The 17,734-nt window shown below is 56.8% G+C and overlaps 1 protein-coding gene across 2 annotated transcripts in view; it reads left to right on the forward strand.

Annotated features, from left to right (window-relative positions):
• Positions 1 to 17,335, forward strand: part of EIPR1 (EARP complex and GARP complex interacting protein 1) — a 132,695-nt gene extending 115,360 nt beyond the window's left edge. Inside the window, exons 6-9 of one of the 2 annotated variants that reach the window (XM_034659973.1) lie at positions 6,280 to 6,416; positions 10,056 to 10,223; positions 14,240 to 14,407; positions 16,772 to 17,335. In XM_034659973.1, the coding sequence (XP_034515864.1) occupies positions 6,280 to 6,416; positions 10,056 to 10,223; positions 14,240 to 14,407; positions 16,772 to 16,946 (648 nt within the window). In that variant the 3' untranslated portion in view covers positions 16,947 to 17,335. The remainder of the gene's footprint in view (positions 1 to 6,279; positions 6,417 to 10,055; positions 10,224 to 14,239; positions 14,408 to 16,771) is intronic. The other variant, XM_034659975.1, reaches the window with a different exon arrangement.
• The last annotated feature ends 399 nt before the right edge of the window (positions 17,336 to 17,734 follow it).

Below are 17,734 nucleotides of genomic sequence, written 5' to 3' on the forward strand. Positions count from 1 at the left end.
TTCCATACAAATTTAAGGACTATTTGTTCCAGTTCTTTGAAAAATGTCCTCGGTATTTTGATCGGGATAGCATTGAAAGTGTAGATTGCTCTGGGTAGTATGGACATTTTAACTATGTTAATTCTTCCAATCCATGAGCATGGAATATTTTTCCATCTTTTTATGTCTTCCTCAATATCTTTCAAGTGATCTATAGTTTCTAGGATATAGGTCCTTTACGTCTCTGGTTAAGTTAATTCCAAGGTAACGCATGGTTTTGGTGTTATATACAGTTTAAAACTGGATTAGGAATGAGGGTTTGGTCAACAGGATCCTGGTGCAAAGGCCAGAGGTCCAGAGGAGAGAAACCGAGGTCCTGAAGAGCAGTTTGTGTGCACATCCTAATTAAATCATCCCTCGAGCCTGCAGGTGAGGGTCACACTCGACACAGGAAGACACGTGTCATCACGGCAGCGTTTCCAGGTTTTTAGGCCTTTGTTATTCTTCATAAAAGATGTCTCCCTCGCTAATCAACTGTAATTAGATCTCTCTCTCCATCGGATCACTGGCGTCTAATTGGCGTGACAGAACTATTTGCTATATTCTCGTCCATCTTGGTGAGAAAATTTAAATCTGCACTTGTGACCTTTCCTGTTTTGAGCTTGGAGCTGAGGTCAGGCCCGCAGCTTTGGGTGCAGGACACACCTTTTCCTCTGCAAAGAGAGCTTAGGTTTTGGTGCAGCAAAGGGGGAAAAGCCCTTTTACTTCTATTCTTCTTACAAATAGAGTCCTGTTTGAAATAAGCTAAAAATAAATTTAAAACGACCTCAAATTCCCTCATCAGTGCTCGTATCTAATGCCCTGTGTGCATTTTCTGAAGACAGGAAGGCTCTGGTTTCCAGGACGCCAGGGAACAGAGTCCTTGGTGGGGAGTGGGAGCCGCTAGGCCCACCGGGGTGTGGAGCCCGGGCAGCCACACTCAGGAGCCAGGGACCCCCTTCCCCCATGACCTGGGACAGCTTGGGATGGGGGGTGGCAGGACCCGCCTCTGCCTTGCTGCAGACCCCTGTCCACACACGCCTCGGCAGCCGGGGGTCTTGGCCAGCCGTGCCCGTTCCCCGTCCATTTGGTTTTCCTCCCCTTTTCCTTCCACGTCCTGAGGGCAGCAAGGTGCTGGGGCTATCCTGCTGAGCCTACTCCCCCACTGCTCCATCATTTCTGACGACTCGCCCTGCGCCCCAGAAGACAGCAGCAGCCCCGTGGCTTCCATCCACCCCTGAAGACAGACCAGACTTCTGGGTGTTGTCCATGCTCTTCAGGGTATCACTTAATTTTTGTGGCCCTGCGGGGTGGGTTCTTGAATAGCTCCATTTCCTGAGTGAGTTATGGGAGAGACGTCAGGCTGAAAGGGACTAGGTCACTCCGGTCACTTGGCAGCAGAGCTGGGGCTCTGGCTCAGGGGGTTCATGTTCAAAGCTGGGGCTGGAATTTCTAGCCTGAGAGAGGCAAAGGATATTCCCACATTCCTGGGGGTGGGAAGGGGCTTGCAGCAGAGCCTGTGGCTGTGCAGAGCCTGACCAGGAGCAGAGGGGCTCAGTTTGTGGTCACGGCTGCCGTGGAAGCATGCAGCTCCCACTGGCAGTCCGGGAGCTCGGGCACATCAGTGGGACTTGCTTGTATGGGATGCTTTCTATCTCTTATGCTCTTGGCTTCGCCTCGCTGCTCTCCTCCCAGGGAGGTGAGAAGCGGCACTGACATTTCTCAGCTGCCCCTCTGTTATCTTCGGAGGTGAGCAGCACGTATGTTTTGTCTACTGCGCTCGCTCCGCCAAGTGTGTCAGCTCTGGGCCTTGGCTGCAGGGAGTGCCGCCCTTGTCTTTGGGAACCTATGGCCACGTGCACTGCTCACAACAGTGCGAGGTGCAGTATTTTGTTCATTAGAGCTGTGTTCCTATGTCCACACCTTGGCAGTAGTTACATCTCCGGAGAGTTCGTGGGGTGGCTTTAATCATTCCTTCTGGGGTGGGAAGCACTGGACATTTCTCTTTAATGTTGAAAAGCAGACCACTGTGTGCCCTGCGCTCTCTGGAGTTCTCGCTGGGCGCTCTCTCCATGTCACCAGAGCACCAGTCCATGTGATTGCTTAACTGTAGAGCGTGTGCCGTGCCGGCTGCCCTGAGCAGGCCTCCAAACGGTGACAGCGAGGGCTACTTCCGCGTGTCATTAGAGTGCACCGGGGCATGGAGTTTCCATCGCCAGGGCAGATCATGCACTACAGGGAGCCCAGGAGTCGAAGCAGGAGGCAGGTCCTGCTCCTGCCCCCCCCCCAGCTGTGTGACCCAGGGTGAGTCGCCCACCCTCTCTGGGTCTTAGATTTCCTGGCTATGAAGTCAGGGGGCTCAACTGGCCTGTCCCGGAGCTGCTGGGTCTCCCCTCTCCTTTGGTTAGCACTTGTGTCTCTAGTCTGTCTCTCTCTAACAGGTGATCACAAAGGTGGCTGTGTCCCACGGCCCCACGTGTCAGGGCAGTCTCTGTGAGGACCTCAGGGATCTGGAAGCTGGCTGCCCCTCAGGTCTCTCATGTGACGGTGGTGCAGGTGTTGGCAGCTGGGTCTCATCCGAGGACTGGACCGGGGAGGGGGCTTGCCCCAAGCTCTGGACGAGGTTGTGGCAGGATATGGTTGGCCTGAAGGCCTGTGCTTTTCTGTTCCCTGCATGTGGGCACCAGCTTCACAGAAGCCAGTGAGATGGGGAGAACCTCAGATAATGTAATCATAGGACACCCCTCAGCATGGAGGGCTCTGCTGTTTGATGGCCGACACCCAGGGAGGGGTCAGGCAGGTCGTGAGGACCTGGGTGCTGCCTGCCTGCCACGGGAAGTCCTACCTCCTGCCCTCGTGCCGATGGGCTGACCTCCCCCCGGCTCAGCCTGTACCCCCTCACCCATCCCCTTTGTCTGACACCCAGCACCACCCCCCAGTCCAGTGGGGTTATGTTTCCCATCTCTGCTTCATTTATGCAGGAATCCCTCACTGCTGTTTTCCACTGGTTCAAGTTCTGTGCAGCCCTGGAGGCCATCCTGGGTCCCAAAACCTCACAATCCCTTTCTCTGGCTACTCCAGCTGGACCGGCTCTGTTTTCTCTGCAGCATCTGGACCTCCTTTGTTATCTCTCACTGTGGCCTGGGCACAGGTTGATTTGCAGTTTTTAAATCTCTGTGCCTTGGTGTCCTCATCTGTGAAATGGGTGTGCCTGCACTGATTCCTCCGGGACAGGCCCACACCGTGGCTGATGACCAGTTGGTGTTGCCAGCAGAGTCCAGGGCTGCATCTTGTGGACCGTGCTCACCTGGGCAGCAGGTGGGTGTGATGCGGGCCGGGTCACTGACCCTCCGCCAGCCCTTCCCTCTGCTGTACTCATTGTGGCTGGGGCCACTCGATGTGCTTGCTGATGGCTGCGCGGCTGCTGGCTGCTTGGCCGATGGATTCGTTAGTTACTAACTCGCTTCCAGGAGACTGTTGTTGTGGTGTGGGCCCCGCGAGCAGACGGTGCTTGTCTCCACGGAGTCCTGATGGGGTCAGAAGTGACGCAGATGCTTTCAGCTTGGTGACAAGGCTCCAGGTCTTCCCTGTTGGGGGCGACGCTGTGGCGCTTCCCCTCACCAGCCTCCCGGAAGTCGCTTCACTGAACATACGTGACCTGTCTTCTGAAGGTGCGACCTTATGTTGTTATCTTTCTGAAGAGTTTGATGATGAATCGATTTGTTTAATAGACGATTAATTAGAACATTGAGTGCTGATTAGTTAGAAAATATATCCAACCTTCCCTGATCTTACTTAATTCCATCTTCAGAAAACTGAAATTGCACCTGTAGGAATTTTGTTTGACTTAATTTTTTTTCCGTAACAGGAAACTACGAAAATACTTCTTAGCTGATATTGTTATGTGGAGGTTGAAACGAGTTAGAACAGTCAAAGCCAAGCATAAGCTTACGGCGTCTCTAACATTTTATAGCCATTTTTAGCATCTGAGGTCCTGTGGCTCCCCCGGAAAGCATGCTTGTCGCTGCCCTTGGGACAGTCCATCTTCACCTCCTGCCGATCGCTCTTCTCACCGTCCTCGTGTGGCTTAGGGTCTGGGCCCCTGTTACGAATATCCTGCTGGCAGTTCTCTTTTCTCCTTGGCTTGGTGGTGGTGACTCTGGCGTGGTGGCCCACATGCCCTGCGGGGTCCCCAGTGGGCTCCGTGTGGGACCACCTGCTATAGACCCTCGTGCCGCCCATGGGCCCCGGTGCCCGGGTCGCTGAGCTAGCTGGAGAGGACGGGAGGGCAGAGCCACGTCCTTCATCAGCACAGTGTTGCTTCCAGCGCGCGGTTACCGTGCAGTCTGTGTGTTCTTGTCACCCCACCCCGTTGGCTGCTGCTGACTGGTACTGCACTTGACAGGCTGAGCCAGGCCATGTCCCTCCCTGGGAATTTCGTGGTGAGTCTCAGGGTCAGCTTGGTCTTCTGTGGGGTATCAGGCCCTGGTGCTCTGGGCGCCCCTGCCCCTGCCTGGGGGCCGTGAGGACGCTGGTCCGGAGGGAGCCAGAGAAGCTCCGAGTGGGTGTGGACAGGTGCAGGAGTGAGGTGTGGGGGGCCCTGGTGTCTGAGTCCCCAGTGCCCGTGGTTCCTGACATCTCCCTGAGAGCCTGTGGGGTCCTGGCTCGCTGGTGGCCCCTTCTGTTCCCATGGCCACTCTGCCCCGTGACCGCTCGCCTGACCTCGGCTGTTCTTGCCCCCACAGGACTGGCCTCAGGCTCTGTCCTCCAGGTCTGCCCCACGCTGCTGCCCACGGTGGCTCTCTGTGGCCCACCAAGAACTCATGGCAACCGTGTCGGCCTGGCATTCATGGGCACCAGGGGCTTTCATGCTTGACCCTGCTGTGCTTGGCCTGGAAGGCCCTGTGTTCTCCAGTCGTGTTGCGTGTCTGGCCTCTGCCTCTGTCCCCAGCTGCTATCCCTTCCATTTCTGACTTTCCGCATCCTTGCACACCCTAGGCCTCCTTGGGGGTTGGCTGCTCCCTGTGTGATATGTGACATCAATAAGGCAGTAAAATGGTGTTTTCTTGGAGAAAGATTTTCTGGGACAAGTTGAGCCAGGAAACCTTGCAGAGAAGGGGGAAGTGCCTCCTGTGTGGAGCAGGGGAGGGTGTCCCGGGTGGGCGGCCATTGCTACAGTGCTGCTTAGAATGAGGGGGTTGCTTGGAGAAGGTGATCTCACAGATGTGTTCTCCATCATGTTTCTTACCTTACCTGCCAGAGAGGAAATGGGTGCTCTCCCCCAAGTCTCTAGTCGAATCCCCTTGCACTGCCCGCAGAGTCTATGGGGCCACCCCCTACCTGTCCGTTTCGAGTCTGGGGTCTCGCCCTGACCTGTGCTTCAGGGGCCCTGATAAACTACTGAGATGGGCCTCAGGACCCAGGACAGTCACAGGGGATGCTCACTGCCCCCCCCCGCCCGTGACTCCCTCAAACCTCCCTCAGGCCCTGCCCAGGGCTCCTCCAAAGAATGAAGCTGGTGTTCAAGGTAAGGTGAATGGGGTGACGCCTCCAGGGGACGGGAGGCAGAGAGCTCTGCTGATGCCTGTCTCTGCCTTTAGAAGTCACTGTGTGGGCAGAGAGTCAACCCCCAAATCGGAAAAACGATGTGGCCAGTGTGATACGTCTTTGTGCATGAAGTGCCACGTGGGCCAGTGGGCGTGTGGGCTGGGACACACATGGTAGGAAGGTCTTCTCCCCGCTCACGGCCGGGAGCCCCTTGCCTCTCAGAATGCGGAGGTGCTGGCCCAGAGACAGCCCCAGGGGGTCTCACAAGGTCTTGGTCAGAGCTCCGGGGAGAGGAGCTGGAGGCCAGCGAGTGGGAGGTGTGCGTCCTGAGACCAGCATCTGACCGGCGCATGTATCTGGAACAGCCACACTCACCCCCCTGGCCTGCGTGTGCCCGCGGGCAAAGCCAGGTGTTTGAGGTGTTGAGTGTGCTGCCTTTAGGTAGGACAGATGATCCAGGCACAGCCTACCGAGTTCTGCAAGCATACAGGGCCTATTAATACGCTTTCTATTTTTTGCAGTGCTCAGTTTTATAGTTTTTTCCAAGTAAGGTTCAAACAGTTTTGCCTTTTAAGGGAAGGAAACAGAGACAGAGCTTCTCAATTATTTTCAATAACATCCTGTGAATACAGGATGTCTTCTTAAATTTTCAGGAAAAAAAGGTTCACATCACTGTTTTTTTCTTCTTCCCTTGAAACACCATCGAATTCCCAGCTGGCCAGTTCGGCGTCCCTGGAAGGGAAGGGACAGCTGAAGTTCACCTCGGGGCGGTGGAGCCCTCACCACACTGGCACCCAGGTGGCCACCGCAAATGACACGACCATCCGAGGGTGGGACACGCGGAGCATGAGGTCAGTGACGGCGTGACCCCGCGGATACGCCCCTCTCTGTCCGCGAGGGGGAGGTTCCATGTCAGACGTCCCTGGGGGCACCTGGCTTGTCTGTCTTCATCTCTGTTTCTGCGGGAAGGTGTACATCTTGTTTTGTTTCTCTGGCCTGGCTTGAGCCGGCAGCCCTGCTGGGGGTGGGGGGGGGGATCGGCCTTCCTCGCTTGCTTGTTCACTGTTCCGTGTGGCTGTCCCTTGAGTGAGTGGCGGCCGTTCGTCATGAAAATCAGGATTGGGTTTTGAAACCGCTCACCAAGGAGAGGGGGACCACTGGACTCTCTCTCCCTTTATCGGCGTGCACAGGTAGGCAGGTGCAGCCCCCAGGTGAAGTTTGTGGACTTGCCTGTGACTGTTTCTGTGCCTTTAAGACCCGCAGCTCTCAGGGAAGCGCACTTTGTCACGTAAGTCATTATGTGCAGCAGCAAGCAGTTCTAATGGAACAAATAAGAGCGATTTTTCTGTTCCAGGTGTGGTTTGATAGGCAAAGGAGTGATGGTGTGCACATCTGTTGCCGTGGCAACGGGAGCCTTGCAATCGCTCTTAAGATACAGTTTACCCCTCAGCACGCCGTAATTTATCACCGAGCTGCAGAGACGGATGTCACCAAGTAATGTGTGCTGCCCTCAAGGGGGGGGCACAACTTTAAATTTAGGTCTACGGCCCCTGTGAACACTCAGTGGCTAATAAATAATCAGTTGCCACTTCCTCAGGGCGTGCGCGCCGCTCGAGGGGTGTGCGTGCCTGCTCGAGGGGTGTGTGTGCCTGCTCGAGGGGTGTGCGTGCACCTGCTCGAGGGGTGCGTGCGCCTGCTCGAGGGGTGTGTGTGCGCCTGCTCGAGGGGTGTGCGCGCCTGCTCGAGGGGTGTGCGCGCCTGCTCGAGGGGTGTGTGTGTGCCTGCTCGAGGGGTGTGCGCGCCTGCTCGAGGGGTGTGCGCGCCTGCTCGAGGTGTGTGCGCGCCTGCTCGAGGGGTGTGCGCGCCTGCTCGAGGGGTGTGTGTGCGCCTGCTCGAGGGGTGTGTGTGCGCCTGCTCGAGGGGTGTGCGCGCCTGCTCGAGGGGTGTGCGCGCCTGCTCGAGGGGTGTGCGCGCCTGCTTCGAGGGGTGTGCGCGCCTGCTCGAGGGGTGTGCGCGCCTGCTCGAGGGGTGTGCGCGCCTGCTCGAGGGGTGTGCGCGCCTGCTCGAGGGGTGTGCGCGCCTGCTCGAGGGGTGTGCGCGCCTGCTCGAGGGGTGTGCGCGCCTGCTCGAGGGGTGTGCGCGCCTGCTCGAGGGGTGTGCGCGCCTGCTCGAGGGGTGTGCGCGCCTGCTCGAGGGGTGTGCGCGCCTGCTCGAGGGGTGTGCGCGCCTGCTCGAGGGGTGTGCGCGCCTGCTCGAGGGGTGTGCGCGCCTGCTCGAGGGGTGTGCGCGCCTGCTCGAGGTGTGTGCGCGCCTGCTCGAGGGGTGTGTGTGTGCCTGCTCGAGGTGTGTGCGCGCCTGCTCGAGGGGTGTGCGCGCCTGCTCGAGGGGTGTGCGCGCCTGCTCGTGGGGTGTGCGCGCCTGCTCGAGGGGTGTGTGCGCCTGCTCGAGGGGTGTGTGTGTGCCTGCTCGAGGGGTGTGCGCGCCTGCTCGAGGGGTGTGCGCGCCTGCTCGTGGGGTGTGCGTGCCTGCTCGAGGGGTGTGTGTGTGCCTGCTCGAGGGGTGTGCGCGCCTGCTCGAGGGGTGTGCGCGCCTGCTCGAGGGGTGTGTGTGTGCCTGCTCGAGGGGTGTGTGCGCGCCTGCTCGAGGTGTGTGCGCGCCTGCTCGAGGGGTGTGCGCGCCTGCTCGAGGGGTGTGTGTGTGCCTGCTCGAGGGGTGTGCGCGCCTGCTCGAGGGGTGTGCGCGCCTGCTCGAGGGGTGTGTGCGGTTTCACAGCCCGAAGCTGAGAGCCAAGGGCGCCAAGCCTGAGGAAACTGCCGCCGGAGAGCCCGTTTTGCGGGTCCGGGGCCATCTTTCCCTGTGTTTGCATTTTTCTTGAAAGGACGTGAAGAATGTCAGTATCTTAAGACAGGACGTTACAGACCCCACACAAAGATAGCAGACATGGCTTTGGGCAGAGGCACTCCCTCACCCAGTTCTGCCCCCCCAGGATGACTCCTGGCTCACTGTTATCTCCTTTTGCAAACGGCTTTGGTTTTTATTTACCCAGGGTGCTCTTACTGTTGCTTGTGGAACGTGTTGTGCTTTCGTGTTGGAAGCACCGCCCCCAGGGCACGAGGAATACCCTGGCTGGTGTGCGTGCACGTGTGACTGTCTGCTGGGCACCCCACGACCTGCCGGAGTTTTAGTTTTATACAGTTGCCGCTTTCACTTGGAAGGTCTTCAGGTTTGGGGTATTTTCTTCTAGGAAAAGATACGAGGAAGATAAAGATATTGGAAAACTGCAGGATGTAAAAACCATTTCAAGATATAAAATGGTTTAGGGCCAGGAAGTCCAGCGTGGGCGAGGATGGAGGGGAGTGGGTTACCCACCTCGAGGGTGGAAGAACGTACACTCAGCATGATTGTCAGATGCGCCAGGTGATTACAGGAAGCAGAGCCACCGCTGGCTCTGCAGCACGTGGCTGGGAAGCCTGCGGAGAGGGAGTGCTTGCCGGGGAGGCTGAGTCACACCAGGGGAGGAAATGCACAGAGCAGCGTGGGCAGCAGAGGCCTTGCCCCCTCCTGACCGGGTTCAGGACCTTTGGTTCCAGCCATTGTGCAGCCTCACTGGATGACCTGCCCCTCTGTTCTGGGTTTCTGACATCAGACGGACGTAATTGACAGAGAGTCCTCATTTCACATGCTTTGAGGAGCCCCTTGGAGCAGTGGCGGTCAAGGTTTCAGCTAGGTCTATGCGCACATGTATGTGTGTGCATACATGCATGTCTGTGTGTACGTATGCCTCGTGTGCCCATGTGTGTATGTGCAGACGTGTGCATCTGTGCGTGCGTGTGTGTATGGGAGTGCACACACACCCCCAAACAGCCGTGTACTGACTGTAAAACCACCCTGTGTCTCCCATGTTGCACTGGGCCATGGCAGAGGTGCCTTGAGTGTTGGCACTGCGAGGTGCTGAGAACGGATAAAGGACAGCCCAGCCATGACACGCACTGTCCCCTTCATTGTTTTTCCAGTTTTTTCTTTCTTCCCTCTGTCAGTGTCTCTCGACTCAACAGCCCTGTACTCCCAGCCCCAGCCTGCTGCCAATCATTTGCTTTTCTTTCTCCGTGTCCTTCTGGAATTCGATCAGCTCTCCAGCATCTGTCCCCACTCCTCGAGGCTGTCACGGTCCTGCTGACTTGCTCTCTTCTTGAGGTGCCAGGTCACATTTGGGACAGCCATGAGCCAGCTTTCGCCTCCACAGCTTGCGGGATCACAGGGGTGCTCCCAGAGAAGCCTCAGCCTGGGCCCTCCTGTGAGAGGCACTGAGGCCCCCTGACACCCGAGCTGGCCCTGTCGCACGGGAGAGCCCCAGCCTGCATGGCTGTGGTGGGCCGAGCCGTCCCCCAATGCTGGCACTCGATGGGGAACGGGAGACAGGGCCAGTCTACAGCGTGGAGTCGTCATGACCCACTTGCTGTCCTGTGTGCTCCCCTCGCTTTCTCCCGCAGCCAGATATACTGCATAGAGAACGCCCACGGGCAGCTGGTGCGGGACCTCGACTTCAACCCCAACAGGCAGTACTACCTGGCCAGCTGCGGGGACGACTGCAAGGTGAAGTTTTGGGACACCCGAAATGTCACTGAGCCTGTGAAGACCCTGGAGGAACACTCCCACTGGTACTGACTTCTTTGCATGCGGGTTCAGGGGAGGGGGCTTTTGTAATTTATTTTGCTAATTCCTTTCCCATTTGAAAAGGCACAAACTAGCTTAGTTTGTGCTGCTGTGACTCATTCAATCAACCCGGTTTTATTTTTCCTAAAGAAACACTAATTCCAAATCTGAATGTTTGTGATTTATAAACATAGGAAAAGAAGAAAAACATTGCATTCTCTGCTCTCTTGAAATAGTGCTGGTTCAAATATGCAAAAACAGTGTGCACAGATGTTCACACAGCATTGTTTGCCGTTAGTGGGAAACCACCCTAATTGCCATCAGTAGGGGATGGTTGGTCGGTCCATGACGGCCATGCAGTGGGGATGGTGCTGCGGGCGAGCAGGAGACTAGCTCTGTGTGGGGGGTGGACGGTGCCCAAGAGCAGCCGTCCCTCTGGAAACGTTATTTCGGGTTTACTGCATGCCAGGGACTTTGTGCTGAAGTAAGTGAGATCCACACCAGACCCGTGTGCCCGGTATAAGCTAGCTTTTATTTCGGTGAAGCATGTGTGTGTGTTTGTATGTGTAAGTATGTGCTTATGTGCGTGATTGTGCACACGTGTGCTTGTGAGGTGTGTGAGTGTGTGTGTGATTACCTGTGAACATGTCTGCTTACGAGCGTGTGCACACATGTGTGCGTGTGTGTGTGTGATTGTGTGCATGTCTGCTTGTGAGGGTGTGCACACGTGCTTGTGTGTGTGATTGTGTGCACGTGTGCTTGTGAGGGTGTGCACACGTGCTTTGTGTGTGTGTGTGATTGTGTGCACATGGGTCTGCACTTCTGTGTTTATGTATGTGTACTTGTGTGTTTTTACTGTTTGTGTGTGAGCATGTGTGCTTGTGAGGGCGTGTGCGTGCTTGTGTGCGTGCTTGTGTGCACATGTGCTTGTGAGGGTGTGTGCACATGTGCTTGTGTGTGCTTGTGTGCGTGATTGTGTGCACGTGTGCTTGTGTGTGATTGTGTGTGATTGTGTGCACGTGTGCTTGTGTGTGATTGTGTGCATGTGAGGGTGTGTGCACATGTGCTTGTGTGTGTGATTGTGTGCACGTGTGCTTGTGAGGGTGTGCGCACGTGTGCTTGTGTGTGATTGTGTGTGTGATTGTGTGCACGTGTGCTTGTGAGGGTGTGTGCACGTGTGCTTGTGTGTGTGATTGTGTGCACGTGTGCTTGTGAGGGTGTGCACACATGTGCTTGTGTATGTGATTGCATGTGTGCTTGTGAGGGTGTGCACACGTGTGCTTGTGTGTGTGATTGTGTGCACGTGTGCTTGTGAGGGTGTGTGCACGTGTGCTTGTGTGTGTGATTGTGTGCACGTGTGCTTGTGAGGGTGTGTGCACGTGTGCTTGTGTGTGTGATTGTGTGCACGTGTGCTTGTGAGGGTGTGTGCACGTGTGCTTGTGTGTGTGATTGTGTGCACGTGTGCTTGTGAGGGTGTGTGCACGTGTGCTTGTGTGTGTGATTGTGTGCACGTGTGCTTGTGAGGGTGTGTGCACGTGTGCTTGTGTGTGTGATTGTGTGCACGTGTGCTTGTGAGGGTGTGTGCACGTGTGCTTGTGTGTGTGATTGTGTGCACGTGTGCTTGTGAGGGTGTGTGCACGTGTGCTTGTGTGTGTGATTGTGTGCACGTGTGCTTGTGAGGGTGTGTGCACGTGTGCTTGTGTGTGTGATTGTGTGCACGTGTGCTTGTGAGGGTGTGTGCACGTGTGCTTGTGTGTGTGATTGTGTGCACGTGTGCTTGTGAGGGTGTGTGCACGTGTGCTTGTGTGTGTGATTGTGTGCACGTGTGCTTGTGAGGGTGTGTGCACGTGTGCTTGTGTGTGTGATTGTGTGCACGTGTGCTTGTGAGGGTGTGTGCACGTGTGCTTGTGTGTGTGATTGTGTGCACGTGTGCTTGTGAGGGTGTGTGCACGTGTGCTTGTGTGTGTGATTGTGTGCACGTGTGCTTGTGAGGGTGTGTGCACGTGTGCTTGTGTGTGTGATTGTGTGCACGTGTGCTTGTGAGGGTGTGTGCACGTGTGCTTGTGTGTGTGATTGTGTGCACGTGTGCTTGTGAGGGTGTGTGCACGTGTGCTTGTGTGTGTGATTGTGTGCACGTGTGCTTGTGAGGGTGTGTGCACGTGTGCTTGTGTGTGTGATTGTGTGCACGTGTGCTTGTGAGGGTGTGTGCACGTGTGCTTGTGTGTGTGATTGCCTGTGAGCACGTGTGCTTGTGAGGGTGTGTGCACGTGTGCTTGTGTGTGATTGTGTGCATGTGAGGGTGTGTGCACATGTGCTTGTGTGTGTGATTGTGTGCACGTGTGCTTGTGAGGGTGTGCGCACGTGTGCTTGTGTGTGCTTGTGTATGTGATTGTGTGCACGTGTGCTTGTGAGGGTGTGTGCACGTGTGCTTGTGTGTGTGATTGTGTGCACGTGTGCTTGTGAGGGTGTGTGCACGTGTGCTTGTGTGTGTGATTGTGTGCACGTGTGCTTGTGAGGGTGTGTGCACGTGTGCTTGTGTGTGTGATTGTGTGCACGTGTGCTTGTGAGGGTGTGTGCACGTGTGCTTGTGTGTGTGATTGTGTGCACGTGTGCTTGTGAGGGTGTGTGCACGTGTGCTTGTGTGTGTGATTGTGTGCACGTGTGCTTGTGAGGGTGTGTGCACGTGTGCTTGTGTGTGTGATTGTGTGCACGTGTGCTTGTGAGGGTGTGTGCACGTGTGCTTGTGTGTGTGATTGTGTGCACGTGTGCTTGTGAGGGTGTGTGCACGTGTGCTTGTGTGTGTGATTGTGTGCACGTGTGCTTGTGAGGGTGTGTGCACGTGTGCTTGTGTGTGTGATTGTGTGCACGTGTGCTTGTGAGGGTGTGTGCACGTGTGCTTGTGTGTGTGATTGTGTGCACGTGTGCTTGTGAGGGTGTGTGCACGTGTGCTTGTGTGTGTGATTGTGTGCACGTGTGCTTGTGAGGGTGTGTGCACGTGTGCTTGTGTGTGTGATTGTGTGCACGTGTGCTTGTGAGGGTGTGTGCACGTGTGCTTGTGTGTGTGATTGTGTGCACGTGTGCTTGTGAGGGTGTGTGCACGTGTGCTTGTGTGTGTGATTGTGTGCACGTGTGCTTGTGAGGGTGTGTGCACGTGTGCTTGTGTGTGTGATTGTGTGCACGTGTGCTTGTGAGGATGTGTGCGTGCTGGCACGTGGGTCTGCACCTCTGTTCGTGTTTATGTATGTGCACTTGTGAGTGTGTTTTTACTGCTTGTGTGTATGTGGAAGAAACATCTAGAAGAGTAAGAACCTAAATACTGTCAGGAGTCCTCGCTCAGGCCAGGGTGGGCACATCCCAGGAGAGTTGACTTTTTCTGGTCTGTGTCTGTAGATTCTTTGAATTACTTAGCAGAAGCCATGTTTCTGCAGCCACGACATTTTTTTTCCTTTTTTAAAAAATTTAAATTCAAGTAATTAGCATACAAGGTATTATCGGTTCAGAGGTAAAGGTTGCAGTCAGGACACTTAAAAGCCTGGCATGCTAGAGTACGGTTTTGCCAGATTCCTAAGTTGTGTGATTGCCGCAGTGTGGGGAGAGACGCCCGTCTCCCCGACCCTGTGTGTGGGCTGCCGGCGCCCCGCTCTTCTCACTGAGCTCCCTGTGAGTGTGTGCCCCTGGGCCTTGTGGCCGCTGCTCACAGACGTGGCCCTGGCGTTTGGCTCCTTTGCCAGGTCGTCTCTAATCTGTACTTTGCTTCTGGGGTAGTTGTTGCCGTTAGGACTTAGACAGCCCGGCTGGCAGTGTGAGCCGCAAGCCCTCCTGTCCCTCGGAGCTTTGTGCTTCCATTTGGTCTCATCTCTGTTTGCCGGGACATAAGAGAAGGTTGTAGAGAGACATGCGGTAAGCCCGGCTCTCTGCTGGGAACGTCTCACGTCAGACAGTGCGGTCTGGGATCAGGTGATCCCGATGTTACCCTGTCCAGGAAGGTCTGAGTGGAGCTAGAACTGCCTGCTTCCCCCAGGGTGTGGAACGTCCGCTACAACCACTCGCACGACCAGCTTGTCCTCACGGGCAGCAGCGACAGCAGGGTCATCCTGTCCAACATGGTGTCCATCTCCTCCGAGCCCTTCGGCCACCTGGTGGACGACGATGACCTGAGTGACCAGGAGGAGCGCCGTCCAGAGGAGAAGTAAGGGCGCACGCTCTCGGTGGTGTGGGGACTCCCTTCTCCCAGACCCCCTTGTGGTTGAGCCAGCTCACGTCAGGGGCGTCCGGGTATGTGGCCTGGGCGGCCTCTGCTGCTGCTGGCACGGGGGTCACAGTTCTGGAGCACGTAGGCCCCCGCCAGGGGGCGTGGGGTCGCGTTAGGTTAGCTCATGCCATCTCATGTGGGTTCTGAAACGTGGACCTGATCGATGTCTGTCCGCGTTCTTGTTGAGCGCCGTACGGGAGATTTTCAAGACTGTCACTCGTCTTTAAACGTGCGCTCGGGCAGTAGTAATGAGAACTTGCTAGCCCCTGTGAGCAGCAGACTGTCATTGGGGCCCTCTCCTCAGGCTTGGATTTGAGATGCGTGGTCCAGTCTCTGGCCAGTGGCCCTCACCGTGGCGGGGTGCAGACTCCACGCCAGCGTTCTCAGCCCCAAACGCGGGCGTTCCCCGGCCCTCTTCGCCCCGAGGTTCCGTAGGGAACGTGGGAAGCCTCGGGGTGCGTCTCAACAGTGGCGCTTCTTGGTCGCCAATTCTCCAGTCCTCATTGCGTCTGCTCGGGGGCTAGCTCTTCAAACCAGGGTGCACGCCCCCGACAACAGGGGGGCTCCTGGGGTCCGGGACTCATGCGGGTCCCACTCCTGGTTGGTGCAGAGCACGAGCACCCCGGTCCAGGACTCGCGTCGGAGCCCCCGGCTGTGAGCGGAGTGCGGGTGCGGCTTCTGTGCGCGGGAGAAAGAAGCCGGGAGAGCCCATGTCTTCTGTCAGCGACGTGGACTTTAAAGGGGACATTTCTTGTGTTTCGAGTAGACTCCTTGTGTGGGGGCGCTGCATGCCGAGGCTCACGGCTCCTGGATCCCAGAGGAGGACGGTCTGGAATAAGCCCCAGCTGAGTGTATTGGTCAAGCCCGACAGTACAGCAGGGCTCATGCTCCTGTTGGGGGTTCTTTACTGTCCTGCTGTCTGAACTCTTCCTCCACCTGCTGGAGCTTAGCCTGACTTCACTTTTGAGAAGAGATCTCTGTGTTGGGGCCTCTCCCACAGCTGTCTGCTTTCTGTTCAAGCATGTGGGTCCATAGTTTGGAAACACAGTTGCGGTGGCTTTTGGTGCCATGATCTCCGACCACGGTGCCGTGGGCTTTACCGCCTCTCACCAACCTCTCTGCGCACAGCGTCATGGGGGGACAGCTGGCACCCATGTGGCTCACGTGGTGGGAAGGCTGGTGGATGCAGTGGCATCGATGCTGGTGTCCCCACCATCCTGCTTCCATGGTCTATCCACGTGTCTTACTAAACTCAGGAGACTAGAATCCCCAAGAGGATTTTCATGCGGCATTTGTTAACAGAGCCCCAGTGGGCACAGGAGGTCCGTGTTCCAGGAAGGGGTGGATGGGGACACAGCACCGGGGGCCGGGACAGGACCCAGAAGGCGGGTATCTTGTTGGGGAGAAGAGCATCCTGCGGAGAGTACGGGAGCGCGGAGTGTAGCAATGGGAAGAAAAGTGCCAGGGGAGCCCGTGCCCTTGGGGCGGGTTTTGGGTGTGGCCGCTCAGAAGGGACAGCGCGTGATGTCCTGAGTCGCCAGGCAAGGTCTGGGCTCCTCCAGCTCATGTGGTGTCACGTGGGTGGTGCCATTGGGTCAGGGTTCCTGGAGAAGGAGAGCGGTCACTCCAGTTTAAGGGGAGGTGACGTGGGAGCCGTGGCCGAGTGCACTGCAAGGCCTGAGGCTAGGACCAGGGGGCTCCTTCCTGCCCGGTAGGTGGGTCCCGTGTGCCCTGGGCCAGCTCCGCACCCCTGCTCAGGGCGGGGCCACCCTCGCTGTCCCCAGGGTCCTTTCTGCATCTCGTCACCCTTTTTTTTTTTTTTTAAAGATTTTATTTATTTATTTGACAGAGATAGAGACAGCCAGCGAGAGAGGGAACACAAGCAGGGGGAGTGGGAGAGGAAGAAGCAGGCTCATAGCGGAGGAGCCTGATGTGGGGCTCGATCCCATAACGCCAGGATCACGCCCTGAGCCGAAGGCAGGCGCTTAACCGCTGTGCCACCCAGGCGCCCCTCGTCACCCTTTACCCAGCCCTCGTGGGCATTTGCGGTCACCGCCCCCTGAACCTCGGGGCCCCTACTGTTCCACAGCCGGAGAAGACAAGGTGTCAGCAGGTGGCGGCATGGCTCTCCTACACCGCTGCGGGAACCCCGCTCCTCATGGCCGCATGAGGGTGTCTGTGGCCCAGCGCCGGCTGCTGTCAGTCTTCCCATCTCGCAGAGAAGGGGAGCGAGGCCCTGGCCGCCAGCCCCGTGCAGGATGCCCCGCCGCCTGGCTCACACGTGTCTCTGGTGCCTTGCAGGAGCCAGGAGCCCCCACAAGACAGCGTCATTGCGACCTATGAGGAGCACGAGGACAGCGTGTACGCTGTGGACTGGTCGTCCGCCGACCCCTGGCTCTTTGCCTCCCTGAGTTACGACGGGAGGCTCGTCATCAACAGGGTGCCCCGGGCGCTGAAATACCATATCCTGCTCTAGCCCCGTCCTGATCCGTCCTCTGACAGGTTCTCGAAGATGTGCAGCTCTTTGGGGCCCTTTCCAAACAGATCTGTGTCTGGAGAACCGGCACTGCCTGCCTCTCTGGCGAGCCTCGACAAGGAACGAGGGAGCTCCTGCCAACGGCACAGCCGACCCCACCTGCAGTCTCCGCTCACTGGTGACGGGAGTGTCCTCACTCGGACACCGTGCTGTGAACCGTGCTGCTGTGGATTCCTGTCTGCCCCGTTACTGTTTGCTTTTTCTGGTCTCTTTCAGGGTGTTGAGACTTTCATTTCAAAACAAAACAAAATGAAACAAACAACCTTATTTCCATAATATTAACTCATTTTTCTCTTGAGATTAAAAATAAAATAAGCAAGGCCATGCTACACGGGCTCTGGGCTCATTCTTTCAAGAACTCTGCCCCACGCAGTCTTGTTTCTGGGTCTCCGTTCATGGTCCCTGTCCATGTCCAGAAGGGCCGGTGGGTGGAGGGGCTGCTGCACCCTTGTATCCAGGCCCAGGCTGGTGCAGGCCTGAACCATCTGTGTGTGGACCATGGCATTGGGGTGACCGGCCTGGGGGGCTCTGAGCCTGACAGTGACCAGGTGTCTCCTGTTAGCCTCGGCGCCTGATCCCATGTGCTGCTCTGTACTGGGGCCTGCTCACATCATGCCGATGGCATTGGGTGTGTGACTCCTCATCCCCGGAAGCCACGTGCGTGCCCTCGGTCAGCACACTCTCACTTGTGAAATCCCACGTCATGGTACTGACCCCTCACTCCTTGG

The sequence above is a fragment of the Ailuropoda melanoleuca genome, chromosome 4 (assembly GCF_002007445.2).
Source record: "Ailuropoda melanoleuca isolate Jingjing chromosome 4, ASM200744v2, whole genome shotgun sequence".
Classification (NCBI taxonomy): Eukaryota; Metazoa; Chordata; class Mammalia; order Carnivora; family Ursidae; genus Ailuropoda; species Ailuropoda melanoleuca.